Source organism: Rousettus aegyptiacus, unplaced genomic scaffold, assembly GCF_014176215.1.
Source record: "Rousettus aegyptiacus isolate mRouAeg1 unplaced genomic scaffold, mRouAeg1.p scaffold_m13_p_3, whole genome shotgun sequence".
Classification (NCBI taxonomy): Eukaryota; Metazoa; Chordata; class Mammalia; order Chiroptera; family Pteropodidae; genus Rousettus; species Rousettus aegyptiacus.
The window spans coordinates 125,319,001-125,340,432 of record NW_023416306.1 but is presented as its reverse complement, the minus strand read 5'-3'; the positions used below and the strand labels follow the sequence as shown (position 1 = coordinate 125,340,432).

Below are 21,432 nucleotides of genomic sequence, written 5' to 3'. Positions count from 1 at the left end.
CCTGGAACCCGTATGCGTTAATGCAGGAATGCAAAATGGTATAAACACTCTGGAAAACAGCTTAGTGCTTTCATTTAAAGTTAAACGTTCCTTTACATATGACCCATCAATCCCATCTAGATATTTACTCTAGAAAAATGAAAACTTATGTTCACACAAAAACCTATGTACAATATGTAGCTCTATTTATAAGCCCCCAAAACTAAAAATAACAAATGTCCTTCAGTAGGTGAATGGATAAACAAACTGCAGTATATCCATGTAGTTGAAATACTCTTCACCAATAAAAGGCAATGAACTAAATTGCAATGATTTATATGAATATCAATGGCATTATGCTGAGTGAAAGAGGCCCGTCTCAAAAGGTTACATTATATATGATTTCATTTATATTACATCTCAAAAAGTCAAAACTAAGGGCATAGAAAACAGATCATTGATTACTGTGGATTGGGGTAGGGACAAGATTTAATTTCAAAGGTGCAGCACAGGCAGGTTCTTGATGTGATGTAATTGTTCTGTATCCTGACTCTGGTGGTGCTAACACGAATCTGTGCATCTGTTAAATAGAACTGTACACCAAGAAAGGCCAGTTTTAGCGTATATAAATTTTAAAATTAAAAGAGGACACTGAGGGTTTTGAGATCAGAGGTCCAGGGTTTGAATCATAGCTCTCTATCCACTAGGAATGCGATCTTGGTTAAGTTATTTCACCTCCATGAACCTCATTTGTTGTAAATGTCTAGGATGTTGAGGATTAAATGCGCTATTGGATGTGGAACTCTCAGCATAGTGCATCAGTGCATAGTAAGTGCTCAGAAACTGTATCAGCTGTTTGTAAATAGGATTAGGTAGAGGAAGAAGCTGGACTGATCCTCAAGAGCTCTGGGTGGATATTACTTAAATTAGAGTAGGACTTCCAGGATTAAGACCAGTTGCGGGGGGGGAAAGTGGGAATACTGAGTTCAGCCTTGATCATGTTGAGTTGGAAAGGTTGGTGTCCTGGTGAAGATATCAATAGCAGCTTAATACATGGGCGTAGATTTCAGGTCTGAGATGGTGATTCACTAATCATTGAAGAAAGGCAGAGAAGCTGGGAGTTGACTGCACAAAAATGCCATCCTACCCCAAGGCACCCAGCATCTTTCTGGCTTAGCTGCCTTGAAAGAAACTGGCAAGACTTCAGCAGAAGAAACCACTATCTTTTGTGTCAGCATAACAAAGGGTATTAGGTCATTTTCAGGAAAGTGGGGCACATCCAACAAATCTTGAATTTTCTCTTACTGTGTGAAACTTTTAACATTGTCATTTTCTGAGTTGTAACTTTCAGTGCAGTCTTTTTTAAAATCATCTTTATAGACTTCAGGAAACTGAAATTCTTTCTATATAAGTAAGGTCATATTTATATTCTTAATTTGGCACCATTCTAAACATTTATCAGTTTCTTTTACTTGATACAAAAGATAGAGGATTTTAAATAAGAAAGAAGCTAAAGGAATCAGACAAACCATAGCTGCTATATTATAGGAGAAATAAAGTTGGCACATTCCAAACTGAATCTTGTAGCAAATCACAGAACATATTTTGTACTCTTCAATGTTTGAAAGGCTTTTTGTAACTTTTTTTGTAATCCGGTTGAATGCAATAGCAGTGCTATTATAATCTGCATTTTTGCCTCTTAAACTCAGAGGATTGCAAAAAGCATTAAAATGACAGTGCCCCTGAAAGAATAAGTGCCTTTTACCCTTATGCTGGATATTCTACTGTGTCAGAATTGTATTAATGGCATTCTATGGGATGTTAGACCTAATAATTTTATTTCCCACTTTAAAAGGATCATGCTGGGGACAGAGACGGAAGGCAGCAATAAATGCCTATATTTTCTTAAATATTTTTTCACCATCTTTAAAAAAATAAGATTCAACTTTCCATATCAAACCCCAAAAAATAATTGGGAAAAGAATTTTGATGGTTTTTCCTGAACTTTTATATTCTTAGTCTTGAATAGTCATCACCTTTTGAAATGCTCTAAAACATGGAAAGCTCTGTGAAAAAACTGTCTTGTTATTAAATGAGGTGTAATTTGTGAACAAAAGTGATACACAGCTACTTCTTTAAAAAAAAAAAAAAAAAAAACAACCTGTTTTCTTTTTTCCCCCCAAGAATGAAATTGATGCATTTGCCTAAATGGTCACTTTTGTAGGTTTGAAGTTGTTTTACTGCTTTAGCAGCTGTGTGGCAAGTTTTCCAGCAGACAATGGTGATGGGGAGGGGGTTCAGTTACATCTGGTTTTCTTTGTAGAATGCCTGAACAGTTGATATTTAGTGGTTTTCTTGGGAAAGCAGTTCATGTGTAGAAGAGGAACTTTTTTAGTACCTGAATTAGCTTCAGTGATTCATATGCATACGTTTTGTTTTCTTGCTTAAAAAGAAAAAAGAAGAGGAATGAAAGAAAGAAAAGAGTAAAGAAAACCATCTACCCTAAAACTACATAGCACAGATAACCCTTTGACCTTTGGCTCTGGGTGAAGATTTACAGTACTTGTGGAGCCTCACTTCACATGCCTGACTGAAAAGAACCCTAAATAAAGTAAGGCCCCTGTGGAGATGGAGAAAATAAGCAGGATAAGGAAGTTCCATTATTTCAGGCTGCTATGTTTTTTTTTTTTACTAGACTATAAAGTGAAATACCAATTGTGTTGTGTTTCCAGTTTTGAGTCTCTGTCACTTAAGTTTGGAATCTGACATTAGAAGTAGTTAAAAGTCAGGGATGCCCTGGGCAAAGCAGTCTTTCAATATCAACTTTACTCTCAGCAACTATCTCTTCCTGCCTACTCCTTCAAATTAAATTTCCATATGAAATTTCTTTTCTTTAGGGAAAGCAAAACAACAGATGAGGTGTTTTTTGTTGTTGTTGTTTTTTTTAAGCCAGGCATTATCAAAATATTGGTGAGAATAGGAATTACCAATTGTTTATCTCCTATGTTAAGAAGTACATGAGAACAAAATTAGTTCCACTATTTGTCTCCAGAAAAAGAATTTTTAACTTGGTTTCAAATGACACTTCAAATTAAGACGTTTGAAGAAGCTTTAGTAATTTACTATTTAATGATGTTCACATCCTAAATTATTTAACTAATAACTTTATCTTGAATTTTTATGTAAATCTCTCCTAAAATATCCCAGTTTTCTCTATAATACTTTGTATTTATATTTTTAAGATTATTTATTAAATTGAATTTATTTTTACTTTCAGCTTCCTTTCTCTGTGTGCTAATAAAATTTTATTAAAATGATAACTAAAAGCTATGTTTTCATGGCATTAAGAAGATGCCCATAGTTATCGATTATCTCTTGATTGTTGAATAGGCCAGAATTTTCAAAAGGTGTTTTTTATGGATGAAGGAAAAACTTGAACAAGCTTTTCGTTTTCCTATTTTTAACAATCCGTAAGTATGGCAAAATGCTTGACATAAATTGTGAACAATAATTTTTCTTACAAAAGGGAGAACTCTTGTTGTAGAAAATTAAATCAATACTGTCCATTAATCACAGTGCATGTCAGCCCTGAGACCACTCTGGAAGTTTCTGGTGAATGTAAAGAACCTTTAGATGTGTGAGGTCCTTAAAGATATAAGTAGGTTAAAAGAGAGGACTTTTTTTTAAAAAAATGCCACATTAGCACATGAAAGAAACTTCAAGGTGGGTAGGAAAAAACATTTGCTGTATTGCAGTAATTATACTTGTGGGTTTTGTTTCGTCTTTTTGTTTTAAGCTTATTCTTTAAAAACTTAGTTAACACAAATGAAATTTTAAGCCTTATACTAATACTCCAAGGGGTTGAAAGAGGTGTAAGTCAGGCTGTTGCCACAGGAAAATATTTTTTATCTTAGCCTTTAAAATATTTTTGTGTGTTTGTTTTATAATGTACATAATAGGGCAGTAACACAAGTATACATTATAAATAAATAAAGGTATATGTGTTATGATTATGCATGCTAAAAAAAATTATTAATGGAAGGCAAAATAAAATAATTTAGAGACCACCATACTAAAATAGAGAATCAGGTATTTCTAAATAACTACCCCAGTTATGAAGCTTTACAATCTTGAATGGGAAATGGAGGTTAATCAAATCACCCCATAAATTATAATTACAAACTTTATTTAGTAAGTACTGTCATGAAATATCATGGAGAGTTATAAGGCTGTGTGATAGAGAACACATATATATAGTTTGAGGGTGGGAGTCAGTATAGGTTTCTCTGAGAAAATGATGTTGAATTGAGATCTGAAGTATAATAGAAGTTAACTAGGTGAAGGGCTCTGATGGGATAATGAAAGAATTAAGAAAAGCGTAGTGTAAACTATAGTCATTAACTGTTCATCAAAACAGGCTAAAGAGTGGTATATCTTCCCATCTAAACAACCTGATTTATCAGTTGATTTGGATCAGCGAGTGTGATACATAATTCTGATAGAGTTTATTGAAATTGTACATATTTTTCTATTCTATTTTGAGATGTTTGAAATCTTGAAAGACTACTTAGGTAGGCTGCCCTGCCTAAGTAAAAGTCTCTTGAATTAGCCAAGATAGCTGACTCCATTGACACTTAACCTTAGTTTATCCTGGAAACCATAGAGCAGTTGCTTCAGCTGAAGGTTAAAACGGCATCAGCTTTCTCAGCCTGCCAGGATGTTAACAATAATGTATGAAACCTGTGAAGACAGTAGGCAGCACATTTTGTATGATTATCACAGTTTTTACACCTTCTCTGGTAGATTGTGTAAATATACCCAGCTAGGGTCATCATTTCAAGTGTATATTCCTGCTTCCTTCTAAGAAACATAAAATTCAACAAAATAAAAAACAGGTGATAAAAGGTAAAGGTCCAGTGTTGGGTAAGGGTTTGGGATTTAAGAACACTAATATTAATAGTGAGAGTATAGATTGATACATGGCTTTTCTAGGGATTAATTGGGCAACACCAAAAAAGGTGGGGTGGCAGGGAAGTTAATATACATTCTCTTTTACCCAGAAATTCCTTTAATAAACACCTATCATAAGAATAATAATGAGCATGCACAAACGTTTAACCCCAAGAATGTTCACCTAAAAATTCAGCTACCAAGGTTTAATAAACTTTAGTAATCCCTACAATTTGAATAAATGTGGATATTGAAAGAAATGTTTTAGAAGAATATTTAATAACATGAAGAGTTGTTCATAGTATATTAAGCAAAAAAAGCAGGTTGTAAAATACAATAAAACATTGAGTATGTGTGCATAGGGATAGAAGAGGGAATGGAAAACATACCTAAGGATATTTTATTTTTGCTTCTTTTTGCTCATTTGAGTTTTATAAATTTTCTATAATAATCACGTGTTTGATCATAAGGAGAAAAAGATAAAGTTTTTGTTTTTGTTTTAGTTTTATCTTGGGACCTTGTTTGGAGGTTCTAGCAGGGGAGCACAGCTACTCGTATACCCTTGACCGAAGAACGGTCCTCTCCTCTATTGGGGAAAGTCATCCTCTTTAACCGAGCACTGAGCTTCAGGAGGGACACACCTGGAGCAGTGAGGGAGGAAGGGGACACCCGCCTAGCCAGCCAGATCAGCCGAATCAACCCTGGCGATCGTTGGGGTGACAGATGTTACAGCCAGATCGCCCTCACATCCTAAAGTATTTTTTTTAATTAGACATACATAGATGGAAAAATTGGAGCAAAAATTGGAAAAGCGATTAAATAGGATTATGTCTTCTTTTTTGTATAAGGTCCTGTATGATTGCTGGAAATGTCTCTAAATTTAGTTATGTACTTCCTTGCATCCAAAGTGAACCACAAACATTGTTAGCTTTGGGGCACAGGACATTTTAATTATTAGAAGAAGATTATAATATGCTAATTCAATTCCTGAAGTACAATACCTCCAGATATACTCTATATGCTCAAGTTATTGGAATTTCTTTGTGAATCTGTGTATTGAAAACTATACTAACTTTTGCATGACAATGACTTAAGATAATAAGGAAAGAAGATTCCTGTGGTTTCTTGGGTCATTTAACAGGTTATAGGGTTTTGGATGATCTAGAGATTTAAGGGGAGGAAACAATTAAAATAATTTTTTTGAACTTTCACCTTTCTCCATCTGGATGGCCTACTATGATTATTTTTAGTGTTTCTCTTTCTCGAATACACTAACTCGTTTTATAAAATGGCTTTTTGTTTCAGAGGAGAAATCATGGCAGATGGGCCTTAATTCTGACCCTCCGAAACTATAGAACCTACACTTAAAACCTCTGAAACCTTTAAGAAGTAAGGAGACCTTCTTTTAAAGGTCCATTTTTCTATGAACACTTCCATTCTGAGCATTACGGTGATTGTTTTAATCATAAAAATTCTCTGTCCCGTGTTGACTTGGTTGCATGCTTTATGGCCCTAATTCTTAGTGTACTCTCTTCCCCATGCTATGTACATATTACCAATGGACCATCTAGTGTAACTCACTGAGAATTAAAAAAAGAAATCTACATTTGCATTATTTATATAAAAAGTCCCAGGTATTTCTAGATATTTTACAGGAAGCCTAAAAATGTGTTGGTACTTTTTTCTTTATTGCCCTCAGTGTCAGGCAAGAATTCAATGCAAATATTCATATGGATAAATAGAGATAGAGACAAAATTGGCCAACTAAGAAAATTAGGCAATTCTGGAGTTAAGGAAGCTTTCGAAACTGTAATATTCCTCTTCAACAACCTAATGAATTCTCACTTACAAAAGACATAATCTAACCAACATAGTATTCTTGCCCAAAATATTTAATCTAAATGTAATAATCAGTAAACAGTCATATAAATCCAGATAGTGAGATAGTCTACAAAACATCTGGACTGATTCTTTAAAGATGTCATTGTCAATGAAAGATAGGAAAAGGACAGAGAACAGTCGAAGAAGGAGAAGAAAAGGCATGCAGTATGACCTTCCATTGGATTTGGGGGTGATGGTAAAGAAAGAGCTACAAAGGACACTGTTGACATAATAAGGGAAATTTAAAACTGGACTAGTAATTAGATAAAATGTTGTCATTGTTAAATTTATTGGATGTAATAGTGATACTGTGGTTACGTAGGAGAGAACGTCCTTATTCTCAGGGGGAACATATCTGAGTATTTAGATGTGAAATGTTGTGATGATTCAACAAAAGAAAACAATGTGTGTGTGTGTATATACACTAAGAGAACAAGAAATAGAGCAGATATAACAAAATGTTTAAAAAATAATTTTAAAGGTTAAAAATGCCCTAAATTGTGTTTTAAATCTTTAATCAGTACTACCAAATTAGGAATGGTTTTACAATGATTGTGCACATGGTTAACACAACAGCACTTCTAAAACAACAGATATCGAACATAAGAAACATTGGGTTTTCTGTGAATATTTCATCAGAAAATCCTTTCGGTTTAGTTCTGTATGCACACATTACTTGAGAATCTCTATCAAATGTGTTGAAAACCATTTAAAGCTATTTTTAATACTTTCCAATGCCTCGAAGATTTTCAATGTCTTTCAGTACCTGAAAGATTTAAGGTTTCTATAGAATTTAAAGAGACTGTTTATAGCCAATTAACATGGTAATAACCTGCACCTGCTTGAACCAAAGAACTCCCAGAATTCTTTTATCTGCTAACATTAAAATCAATTTTGGAGGGATACATGCAGCAAAATTTTAATAAATTATTGTAACATAGTGCTTCTTGTGAGTTCTAAAGGGGCATAAATAAATAACATAATCATGTTTTATCCCTATAATTGATGAAACTGATATTTCACCAGCTTGCTTTTCCCACTTGAGAAGAAATTTAAGATCGCTTTCAAGCTGTCTACCTGAATCTTTCCCATCTTGTAAGCATGCTTTTAACTGCTGAGTGCTGAGATTTGGAGGAACGGTTATCAAACCACAGATGTTTTTGCAATGAAACTGTGTACCTCCGACCAAGTCGCCGTGGTTCAGGAGATGATAGATGGTATTTTCATGTTGCCTCACAAAGGGGTCAAAGTGGCATGGCGAGCCCATGACAGTGAAATGGAGAAATGTTAGTCCTGGAAGGAAATTTATTTCATGGCTTCAGGGGAAGTTTGGTTGTCATGAAAAGGCTCTCTCTGTCAGTCTATAAAAATATTGTTTGTAAGGCAATGATGTATGTCAGACAGACAGTGTATGTGTGTTGGCAGACAGAGCAGCTACTTAAACAAATGTTAAGCCAAGTACAGTAGCCTAAGTCAAGTACTTTAGATGCTTTTAGGGTAAGGGTTGCTCTTGATAGAAATGTCAACATAACTGAAGGTATTTATTTCATTTTCTTAAGTAACATTCATTTGTAAATTTCATAGCTTCTTGATTGTCCTAGGAGGCTGTACCTCCTTCTCTCTCCTTTTAATGCTTTTGTTGTATTATAATTATAAATTCTTATAATCGGCATTTGCTCCCTTTATTTCACTTTTAAGTTATTAGGGAACATATATGTGAACCAACATTAATACTGTTTACATAACGACTATCATAAATTTGGGGACAGTTAAGGCCATTCCTCTTTTGGAGTCTTCCTTTCCTTCCCCCACCCACAAGGAAATACAGCCCTCAACATAATTCCATTAATTGATGGTGTGGGGGGAAAGACTTAGTGGCAGTGTTTACTCATCTTACAAACTGGACCAATAAGGTGCCTTTTTTCGACAGGGATTCACAAAGGGAAAAGAGTTCCATAAGAAAAGGACACAAAAGATCAAAAAATGTTTTGGGAGTCTCCAGTATCGCTTTTAGATTTGTTTTCAAGTGTTTGGATTTAAATCAGATTCATTCATGGTAGTATTCAAGTAGAAATCTTCAACCCTAAGTATTTTATATCCAGATAGTTTCAAGTAATGCATTTGTCAATAAGGAAAAATAATTTTTAAAAGAAGTTTTGAAAGCCTGACAGATGTATAAAAAGAAATTACATCATCAGAAAAGAAATAACATGATAAAATGTTAGTGAACATGATATAATTGGGAAAGCCTTATGCTTCTGGATTTTACCCAGTTTTTCTTTTGGGGGAAGGGGTGTTAAAATAGAGATTATCAATAGGACTTATTTATTTTGGTAGGAAATTGACTCTCAGATCTCACATACAAAAAAACTTTCTTCTAAATTATCCTAAACTCAGTAGGAGAGGTGATGTTTTTACTGGGAGTGAGAGATGTTATTTGTCTTAAGGCCCTTCAGGGGAACAGAACAAAAGGGATGGAGTCATTTCAGGTTTAGACAAATACTCCACCATTAGCTTCCACAGAGAGCTGTTCTACTGAACACACAGGAGAAATTGGGAGAGTAGGGGATTGCCCCTTCCATCTGCTGTTCTATTTTACACTCAAATAGATATTCTGCATTATCACAGAACAGATTTATAACATTTTGGCACAGTGATCATTAAAAAAAAAAAAAAGCCTTCTTTTAAATTTATGATGCAGGGTGAAACATGTTTATGATGAACAGTTCCTTACAAAAATTTAGTTTATAAACAAAAGAAGAATGGACTCTTAATCTAGGTTTTAAGTAAAACATGCATTCCTTTAGTTAAAAACCTCTGTTTTCAAACCTGTATACTAGCACATTCATGTAAGGCATTATTTTAACTATTATGAATAATAACTTTTTCTGTTCAACGTAAGTCTGTCTTGTGATACAAGACAAAGAATTCCTTTTTGGAAGAGACCTACTCCCCTAATCTTGGTATGGTTTAGAGTAGAGAAACACTACAGGTCTTACAACATTTGGATAACTTGAAGGTAGATCACATTGTTTAAGTGTGATTTGTGTTTTCATTACTGTGCTTAAACATAGCATTTTAAAGCAGAGTGTTTTACTCTGCTGTGCTTTCCCACCCATCCCCCTTAGCATTTTTTCTGCTCTTCTGCTGCTGGACCAGGCTTGGGCTGGCCCCAGATTCTATGTCAGAGGGCATGACCCAGGTGTCACAGCAGTCCATACTGCTGGCCTCTTCTCTGAATAATTATATGAGGGGTATTGTGTTGGAGGGATAGGCTTGGGGGCAGTGCAGTCACCCTGGTTAGCCAGACCAAGGAGCTCTCCAGTCAGACTGCAAGAGAACAATAGGCCTGAAAAGGCTCACACAAAACCGTGAAGCACAAAAGATTAAATTAAAAATGGACCTTTGGCCAGATACTAGGTTTCATCCTTCATAATTTCACGTTTCTCACTTATTCTGAGCATTTCCTACTGAATTTTCAGACTTCACATATGCCAACCTTATATCAGCAACTTTTCAGATTCCTGCTTACATTCACATATATTTCCTAATTTACCTGACTATCTTTAATGCTTTGAAGTTAATTTTAATGGTGATACTGTGTTGCTAATATAAGCAGAGCTTTTCTGTAGCAGTATTTCAAGTAAAGAATCCAAAGTAGTACATAATGATTTTAAAAATAATGCTTTGTATTTTCTTAAGACATTTTATTAAGCCAGTTCAGCATGTTCCATGTCTGTAAATTGAACAAGTAGCAGAAAATTGTCCTAATGTAGATGGATCGCTTTGTCTTCCTTTGGTCTTGGGAGGATTATTTTTCCTACCACTTGAGAAATTTTTATAGAAGGATGGAGAATAAAACTCATTGAAGTCTTCACCAGATTTGAATTTTAGAAATTATGTCAGAGGTGTATTGATTCTTGTGGCATAAAGTTTTCTCAAGGTCCTGACCTCAGGTTTTCTCTTAATTTTATCTACCCCTGACCTGTCCACTCTGGCCTGACTCTTGAGCCTCTTAAGCCTCACCAAGAAGCCACAGCTGGAAGAGACAAAGGCCTGTTTTTCATGACCCCAATGTTATCTCTTGTTGGTCCACAGCTAAGTACTTCGTAAAAAATTGTTTTCTATTATGCGTTTTCCAGGAAACCAACGTTCTGGATATGTTAGTATTGCAACAAAGAATCCATAAAGTTTGAATTGATGTCCATCGGTTTTACTGTCCAAGTTCATCTCCAGTCAGCGAACACTTGGTCTTCACGGTGTTTGCGGGGGAAAATATGGTGTAGGAACTTTCTACTATGTCAACCTATTAGTTTTATCTTTTATATCTTAAATGTAAGGGCAGAACACTGATCAAAGTCTCCGATGGGACTGGAATTCTTAAAAGTTCTCTCCTTCGAGTAAAATTAACGTATTTCTCAATGTTTACGTCTTCAATGATTCTGCTTTTGCTCTACTGTGTATTTGATTACCTTCAGTGTACATGAATGTCACCCACTTATTCAGAGCCTACAAACTGGCCTCTTTCAGATATAACTTAAAAACCTGGTAGTGGGCCAAAAATGGGGTTTAAGTCACAAAGCCACTCAACAGCAGAGAATGCCATTCTTTATAATGTAGTCTCTTAATTTACACATGTTCTTACAGGTTTTGCTATTTGGCTTCTTAAATGTTAGTGATTATAGGGCCCTTGGCTTTATAAAACAGGCCCAGAAACATAGAATTGGAACCGAAGGACAAGAAAAATATGTTAAAAAAAACAAGTACCTGTGTTGTAGAAGATATAATAATTCGCGCTAAGGATGATTTTGAGGCATCAAAAAATGTTTCAGTTATTTCTAGCTTACTAAAGAATCAGGGGAGTTTAATTATATATTTTTGCGTATCTTATATCGAAAAATGGTTAATTCTTAAAAAAAGGCTAGTTTACTTATGTTGAAGTGTCCTTATCTATAACAGAAAAACAATAACTCTTATAAAGTTGTTGAAAGGCTTATTTAAGATAATGCGTATAGGTACATACTAACTGTTGGCATATAAAAGATAATACATTTTCCGCAACTACTTTATTATCAAAATAATTCATATTTATTGTAGGACACATAGAAATACAAGAAGCAAAATACCTAAAAATTCTTATATATATATATATATATATATATATATATATATATGCCACCGTTAACATTTGGATACATATAAGAAGATAATGCATTTTCATTCTCGTTTATAGCTCTTTCTCCAGTGACCCAGCACTTCCTTGCTACTTAATTCCATGCATTTTGCTACCTCCCCCCTTTCCTGGTAAGTTTAGTCTCTTAAAGGACCTAGGTGCCAGATATCATTTTTATCCTTGGTGATTTCTTTGCAGTATTGGACATTATCACCCAATCTCTTCTTGGCTTCTGTGACATTTTACCTTCCTAGTTCTCCTCATGACTCTTCAAGATCACTTCCCTTCTCACCCCCAGGTTTCTAGTCCTTGCTGTCTTTTCTCTCCCTTGGTGCCCATCCTCTGTGCAGATGACTGCTGAATGTGGTTCTCTGTCCTAACTGCTGGCTCCACACCACACATTTCGTCACATACTGGTCAGCTCCACTCGAATGCTCCTCTAGCATCTCTGATTCAGCATGTCATTGGCTTTGCCAAGCATATCCTCTTTCATCTCTGTTGGTCAACTCAGGCGGGTAACTTGGGAGATTTCTTACTCCTTCCCATTAATCCTCTCTCTCACCAGTTCCATTTAGTCAATCGTTTTCTGTGTATATGTAATAAAATTCAGGGTCTAGCATGACTGTCAAAGCTCTCTGAGATCTGTTCCCATCCTAACTTTTCTATGTGACCCTAACTCATGCACCCTGTACTGAACTCTTCTCTGTTACTCATCCCTGATCCATGTGTTCTGGTCCCCGAGCCTTTCCTTATACTCTTCCCTTGGCTTCAATCTCTTCTTCCTCATGCTTCCTATAAGGTGAAATTCTGCTCAAATGCGCTTCTGTGAAGCCCTTCCTAGCACCCCCCATTTCCTCTTTCGAATTCTCTTGAAGTTTTAACTAATCTCTTGGCAGCTTTCATTCCCATCTTGCATGGTACTTAGCTGTGTCTTTGTCATCACTCCCCTAATGCAGTTACCTAAATGTTGAGAACAACTGATATATTTCAACTTCCTAATCTTAAAGGTGAAGAAACTGAGTTCCAGGAGACTGCCTTTGCAGCCACGCAGCTACAAAATCCAAAATTAAAATTCAGATCCCCTAATTCTCAAACCAGCCCTCTCTTCTACATTTATTTATTTAGCACTAAAAAAAATACCTGCTAATTGCCAGACATTTCTGTAAGCATTTTACAAATATAAACCCATTTAATCCCCATTTTATAGACGAGGAAACTCAATTCAAACCTAATTAGTATCCTTTAATCATTGCACCAGTCTGCCCTTCTGCTTAAGAGGGAGCAGTGATTAGGAGTCATGGGATGCAAATAGTAATTATTTTATATTAATACTATTGACATTTTTATCTGTATTATTTTTTATTCATATGTTGTTATTGGCGGTGTTATTATTATACACAGGCACTCTTTTAGTCAGTATATACGAATTAGTTTATTTCCTCTTCCCAACAACCTCAAGAGGTAGGTGCTGTTACCATCATACCCATTTTGTAGGTAATTTTAACCACAGTACATAAAGAAATAATAACTTCCCCAAATTACACAGCAATGACCAGGCTGGAACTGGAATCCAGGCAGTCTGGGTCTGACATCTCAGTCCTTAACCACTGTACTAGACTGTCTCTTAGCTTCTTGGTAGCGTTGATTCATTACCTTCCTCTGTAGAGGACAAGTGACAAAATCAATACCTAGCACACTGGGTTTTTAAAAGTTCATTTGAAATATTTATATGTATTACGAACACTGGTCCAAGGGAGCCTTTCTCCTTTTTACTGCTTGTATTTCGTGAAGTCTTTCTTTTTGTGAAGCTTAAGCAATAACTATATGTTACATCTACCTGTTTTGAGTTGCTCGTTTCATCAGTTTCAGCTGGTGTCTGTATAGCACCCAACTTTTTAACTGCTGAATGAGTGGGGTCATGACTCTCCGCACAAGCACACAGATGCCATCTAGTGATGAAGAAGAGAAAATGCAAGTTACTCCAGTAAAACACTTAAAGCTGTTGGTTTTTTGTTGTTTTGTGGTCTTTAAGAACATGTTGCAGTGAAAAATGAGGATGTCATACTGAAGTTTTTAGTAGGTTACTTTAGATGTTAAAAATACAGGTAATGCATTATTACTGTTAAGTCATATACTTTTTAAATGGAATTAGGTTCTTGAATAGTGCATCTTTAAAAGATTTTGGCATTACAGGTAGTCTCATTTTATTGTCTTTATTTCTCTTATTCTGTGTTGTAGTTACTGAACGTAATAAAAACATAATTGTTAAAACTGAATATATTTAACAGAATGAACTACTTTGTGTCCATCTGCTTGCTGTTTCTAATGCTAATCCTCAAACTCTTTTATATTTTCTATTTATAAAATGATCTACTGTTCCTTCATTAGGGAAGAAATCTGCTATTTTGCAAAGCACTTATCATCATCAGGTTGTTTCTTTGTTAGCAGATAAGAAATTGGATTAATATGTAAGACGTGAATGAAGGTGGATTTGAGACAGAGAGGGTTATACGCCATATGACATGATTGCCAAAAGCAGCAAGCATTCTCAGTGGCCATAAACACAAAATGCAGCTCATTCATTCATATATGAGTCAGACACATGCTTGAGAGCTTTTACTTGCTCTGCACACCAGGGAATATTAATGAGGACAAAGAGTTGTTAGAACTTGGCTTCAATATTTGCTAATTGTTAATATTCTTATATTCTGGATATTAGACCTCGCTTGTATGAATGAACATCTTTGATACTCATTTGACGTCAGAAAGATGATTCCTAAACTAAAGTGTACCGTATTTTTGGTAGTGCATTTTTTTGTCCTCCCAGGTAACTTTACTCACATAGTAAGTACAATAATATTATGTGTCTACTAATTATAGGAACTGTACAAAGTACTTAATAGGCATGATTTCATTTAATACTTTTTAAATCTCTCTAAGGGATTGTATCTCTGTTTTTCAAAGGAAAAATAAATGAGGCTAAGAAAATTAAGAAACTTGCTCAAGGTTATGCAATTAGTCAGTAATACAGAGTGTTCATTTACCAGCATGTTTTCTTTGGTAGATTGAAATTGAAAGCGAGAGTTATCTTTCTAATCCTTGAGTCTTCTGTACAATGCCCGATTTTTAGGAGGTACAAATTGTTTATTTGATACCTGTGAACTCTTTCTTGACCAGCCAGATTTCTGGTTCTGATTCCTTCCTATGTGAAACAAACTCACGTAGAAAAGCAAGTGGTGAGAGTAAATCAGAAAGGAAAGAAGTGAGGCCAGTCCTGGAGCCAGTGGGAAAAAGATAGCAATGTTCGAAGATGGAGATCTTCATTTTTTGGCCAAGGGCTGACTCTCTAATAGACACATTAATTTGTCTAGGATCACGATCACATTAACTTAAGCTGACACTTTGGAGTCATGAATCAAAACGTTTGTAAAATCAGATTTGTGTTAAATTTGAGCTTTCTTTTCTGACCCCTCATATTTGCATATTGCTAAATCTTTAACCAACCTTAACCATAAATCCAAATACCATCTGAGCCATCACCCCCTGACACCATTGAAAGTTAACCCTATTAAGGAGTTATTTTTTTTTTTTTTATACCCTTTGTGTTGAGTTTTGAAGGAACTGGAAACAACTTTTTATCCTCTCTCCCTTGCTTCTCCTTTCATCACTTGGTTTTGGGAAGGCCTGCACTATTCTTTGTGGCAGCTCTTCCTGACTCTGCTGTTTTCCCCCTAAACCACATAGCTAGCCCAAGTCTGCTGAGTCTCGTGTAACCAAGCACCACATACGTGGCACCACACACTCAAGAAGCGGTATACCAGGCCATGGGAACTGGTTCCCTGTGGCATTTCACTGTTGCTTCAGGGTCTCTACTTTGAGGGTCTTTGCAGAACTGTAGAGTTTTAGGACTTGTGCTACTTAGGCCGAGGTGCATTATTTGTGCATTTAACTGTATTTAATATATTGGTCTTAAGCTCTATTTTTTTTACTTTGTGTCTTTAATTTTGTTAATTGTGTAGCTGTTCTCTGCTTTCTTTTCTAGCTGATAACTCTTATTGGCTCATTTTAACATTATTTAACATTAACATTTAAATAATGCTCATTTTAACATTATTTGAGGGCTCTGGTCCTTGTGTCCCCTCTTAAATATACAAACAGTATGTGAAATCAAATTTCTAACAGATTGGTGAATGAGAATGAGCCACATTGTTCTGGGGGTCTCTGGATTAACAAGTCAAAATAACATAGGGACTAGATTTTGAAATTGGAGTCATATTTTTAAAGCCTAAGAGGAGCACACGGCCAATGCATGTGGCCTGCTGCTCAGCTCGGCCCCCATCCTGGCGCTTCTTATCTTGTAAAACAAGATTCTTTGTAGAACGTAAAGAGGGGATCACACATGAACAAACGTGTAGAAGAAAGGCATCTAGTGCACCGCATGTACTCTATCTGCCTGCTCGATGGTTTACCTTTTCCTGACCTCGTATAGACTAGCAGGGGAAGGAGCCCAGCACCGGAGATGGTTGTGCTGGCTACTTGGATGAGTTCCAGATGCGAACCAGAAGGGGTGCTCCTCCCCATGGTGGGACGTCGGACACTGTGCTGAGGGTGTTAAGGGAGCAACTCTGTCCTCTCATTTTCTCATGAAGCTACTTCTATCTGATCAGCCAAAAAAAAAAAAAAAGAAGTTAATTCTGGGTTTAAAATTTAGTTCAAGCAGTTCATTTTTAAAAGAGGACGAAGAGAAAACTTGAAGAATCAATTTTAGGACTACAAAAAAAAATAATAATTCCAGAAAAGTATTTATGAAGTGTTGATCAATTGTTTGCACACTAGAAAAAAAATATATTAATTGTTCTGCCTAGCCCTCATTAAAGTCAGCTTTCTCTGAGAGAGAGCTGCATCTGTATCTGGCTCCCTGAGACTGAGCACTTTGGGCAAATGCTGCCTCTTCATTCCTTTTCTGTATCTGCTACATTCCTGACATAATACCTCATGCTCAGGGAGCTTTCCTAAAGATACTCTTCTGAGCAGAGACAGAATAAAGATGTAATTTTGAAGATTGCACTGTGAATTTATATAAAGAACAAGATTGCGAAGAGTCAACAAATGAATTCCATTTGTACCCATGCACAGAGAGTATTTGTAATACTGAACTCAGAATTCAGTTGACTATTGAGTTCAGCAATATGGTAAGAGGAGAGAAAGAAAAAGATTTAAATTAAGTTGTTCTTAAGCTAAATGAAAACCTTTTGAATCTTAGAATTTCAGTGCTGAATATTGGAAATCATTTGAGTGATAAAATCCAAATGTGTTTCGATGTTTTCTGGTAACTATTTTATAAAATATTTGAAACTATTTCTGTTTTGAAATTCATTAAAAGGGGACAAACTTAAGTGCTGTGACAAAGGCACTTATTTGTGTAAATTTAAAGGCCCGGTACTGTGTCACATCCACAAGTTCTTGGTTCAGCTTTATATGACATTAGACATGCTGCTTAATATGTTTAACCATAGTTTATAAAAAGTAGGAATAACATATAGAGTTTTGTGATTCTCAAGATATTGTATCTGAAAAATATTTTCTATAAGGTAGTTAAAAGTTATTAGTCTTCATAGCTTTTTATCTAGAAGTAAAGAAATTTTTAAGTTGTATAAATTTTTCTTCTCATGTTTTTAATTCTACCAAAACAAATAGAAATATATTTTTTTTATATTTTAGGAAATCTTTAAATGGATTTTAATATTAAATATGAGAATATATTAATCAGTTTCTAGAATATGTATACAAACTCTTAAATTACTTTAGAGAGTTTAATAAACTTCACATTTGATTTTTGGATTTTAAGAGTTTGTATTCACTCTATAATTATCTTTATATTTTAATTGTAAGTCTTTCTTTTTCCATATTGGATATGTGTATTAAACATGGTTATTGTTTCACTTCTGGGTATATACCAAAAGGAAGTGAAATCAGTATCTTGAAGAGAATATCTGCACGCTCATGTTCTTTGCAGCATTATTCACAATAGGCATGATATGGGAGAAATCTAAATGTTTTTCGACTGGTGAATAGATAAAGAAAGCGTAGCACATGCACGTGCACACACACACACACACACACACACACACACACACACACTGGAATATTATTTGGCCTTAAAAAGGAATGAAATCTTGCCATTTGCATAACATCAATGAACCTAAAGGAAATTATGCTAAGTAGAATAATCCAAGCAACACAGACAATTACTACATGATATCATTTATATATGAGATCTAAAATAGTTGGACTTACAAAAACGATTGTAGAATGATGGTTTCTGGGGATTGGAAGGTGGGGAATATGGGATGAGATGAACAAAGGTTACAAAGTTTCAGTTATGTAAGAATAAGTTCTGGAGATCTAATATATAGAATAAGGATGAAAGTTATAAATACTATATTGTATACTTGAAATTTGCTAAGAGTATAGGTCTTAAGAGTATAGGTTTTCACCACACAATAACGCACACAAAAATGTAACTACATGAGATGATGAATATGTTAATTAGCTTGATTGTAGTGATCATTTCATAGTGTATATGTATCTCAAACATGAAGTTATACACCTTAAATATATACAACTTTTATTTATCAACAATACTTCAGTAAAGCTAGGAGAGAAAAGAAATATGTTATTTCTGATTAGTATTTCTTTTTGCCCTAAGCAAAGCACCCTCTAGTTAAATGTTATCATGAACGGTTACACTTAAATTTATCTGTATTACTAAACTTATTGTATATCTTATAAAATATATCATTTAAATTTTATAACCATTTATTTCCTCAAAGACCAGAAAAAAATTTTGTTTTAATATACATGATGCAGACTTTAATTTACAGATTATCATAGTTAATGAACACCAGTAGAGGGAGCTCGAACTCATCTTTCTTGGTGAAATTAGCTCTCAACTTGAAAATGTAGGTTTATGGAAAGGGCATGCTTAGAAATAAACCTAAATAGCTACATGGTTATAAAAACTTTCAAAAGTACTAAAGGATGAAAGATGTAATTCTTCTTAACTTTGAGGGAGAAAACATCTCACTTTTATTTTCATGCTTTTAATAAACTACCCTCAAATAACTAAAGCAAAACTTCTACATAGTGTAATATCTTATATAGGTGATTTATCACACAGCCCAAGTCTTTTAAAGTTGAGAATCTATCTCTGATCAGTTGAGAAGGAGGAGGAAGAGTAGTAGTAATGTTATTGTTTGAAGTGAGCCGAAGTAAAATTTTAAATAATTGGTAGATGGTCACAATAGCAATGTCATACTAAGGTGAATTGCTGAGGCATTGTGTAGGATAGGGAGAGAAAAATATTTAATTTTACTTAGAACCGTTATTCATTCAGAAAAATTTTAAAACCAAATCAAGAGAGGCTCTAGAACTTTTGTTCAAATCTAGGTGGCTAGACCTAATTATTACCTGTTGATTTCTTTATAGATCCTAGAAGAAAATATCATGTGAGGCTGCTGGCTTACAACAACATAGAAGATGGCTATCAGGCAGATCAGACAGTCAGCACCCCAGGATGCGTGTGTACGTAAGACTTACGGTGGCTTGTTTCGCTCTGTACAGTTCACACTCCTTTTCTCCTCTTCCTTCTTTAAATTTAAGCCTTATTACTACTTGGAAGGCTTAGTGGTTTTATTACTTTATATCATCCATGATGCCTAACATAGTATCTTGAACAAGTACATGCTCAGGAAATATTTAAGTGAAATGTATTTAATTTTAAGAACCTATTTTACTTTCGCTTGCAAAAGACCGTAAAAGATTCAACTGGGAAAATAACCCTGGAAACCTACATATAGCGAGTTTTCTTTTATCTGCTCTAATCTTGAGGTGAGTTATTTTCTTCCAATAGCTGTTCAGTTTTATTGCTACTAAGAGCTATTTAGTTTTATTGCTACTAAAATGGGTGTCAGTCTAGTTTTAGGTCCACTACTGGCTTTCTGAATGCCTTTGGCTGATAGCTCGACTTCTCTATGCTTCTGTTTTACAACCTAAGTATTGATAATATGTGATTCCTTATCTAACTCATGGAAGAATTGCACAGATTTGAATAACATATCTCTAGACCACTATGAACCTCTTGTTAAAGAGAGACTAAAGTCAACTTACAGGGTGGGGTATTACGATTTTACCATTTATCACTTTCTACATTAAATGTTATGCCGTGCAGTAAATTAACATTGTCTTTTTCAATAGCTGTTCGTGATCGCATGGTTCCTCCTCCACCACCACCCCACCATCTCTATGCGAAGGCTAACACCTCATCTTCCATCTTCCTGCACTGGAGGAGGCCTGCATTTACCACTGCCCAAATAATTAACTACACCATCCGCTGTAACCCTGTCGGCCTGCAGAATGCTTCTTTGGTTCTATACCTTCAAACGTATGTAGCTTCTATTATTGATTGTTTTCTTTGCTCTCCTCCCCATTCATACTTCTTACCACTTGGGCCAGCTTGAGCTTCTCCTGTAAACATTCATTTCAGGACTTATCTTACTTGTAAAATGTCTGAGGATTTTGCCTCTTTACCAAATTCAGAAACTGTATTTCTTGACATATAATTTCCTTCTGTAAATGATTTTTTTGTTCCCAGCCTCGTGCAATAAGATTAATGAAGAAGCTATTTTCACTTTCAAGTAGCTAAAGAAAAGCATCTTTAAAGAAAGAAACAAAACATTATTTTCATGCTGCCATCAAAAAATAAAGCTAGTTTTTATGTTTTCTAAGTTATAAATAAAAAGATGCCCATCACTATGATTTAAATGAATAATTTGATTTCTAGTATTTCAGAGGAAATCCCTTTGTTTTAGGACATTTGTATACTGTTAATACCCTAGTTTCCTCTGAGAGAGGCCATTTATAGGCTTATTTTTATAGGATAATACTAAATGTAGTATTCTAACCGTTGAATTAGATTTCTCTTTCAATATAAAAGAAATTTTTAAAGAACATGAGGTGCTAATAACAGTATGTCCTCCCTACCTGTATTGATTGGGAGTATTGACAAACTTTTAGAAACAATGTGCTACCAGCATTAACAATTTCATTGCTCACTATTATAGATCAGAAACTCACATGTTGGTTCAAGGTCTAGATCCAAACACCAAATACGAATTTGCGGTTCGATTGCATGTGGATCAGCTTTCCAGTCCCTGGAGCCCTGTCGTTTACCATTCTACCCTTCCAGAAGGTAAAGAAAGCAGCTCTCTTATGAGTTTTATCTAAATATTTAAAAAATATATATGTCACTTTGAAGAGGCAACTACCCTGGTTTGCCACTTACCAGTTAATGGGTATATATTTGTTTCCTTTCTTAGTGCCTCGTTAGGGGACACTAAATTTTTTAAAAATCAGGTATGCTGTTCAAGCCTGTGTCAAAATCACTTAAA

General features: G+C 35.0%; 1 protein-coding gene across 2 annotated transcripts in view; it reads left to right on the top strand.

Moving 5' to 3' along the window:
* PRTG (protogenin) overlaps positions 1-21,432 on the top strand; it is a 112,551-nt gene that overhangs the window by 70,810 nt on the left and 20,309 nt on the right. For both annotated transcript variants that reach the window (XM_016158354.2, XM_036239109.1), the window contains exons 12-14: positions 19,472-19,567; positions 20,240-20,426; positions 21,106-21,233. In XM_016158354.2, coding sequence (XP_016013840.2) covers positions 19,472-19,567; positions 20,240-20,426; positions 21,106-21,233 — 411 coding nt within the window. The remainder of the gene's footprint in view (positions 1-19,471; positions 19,568-20,239; positions 20,427-21,105; positions 21,234-21,432) is intronic.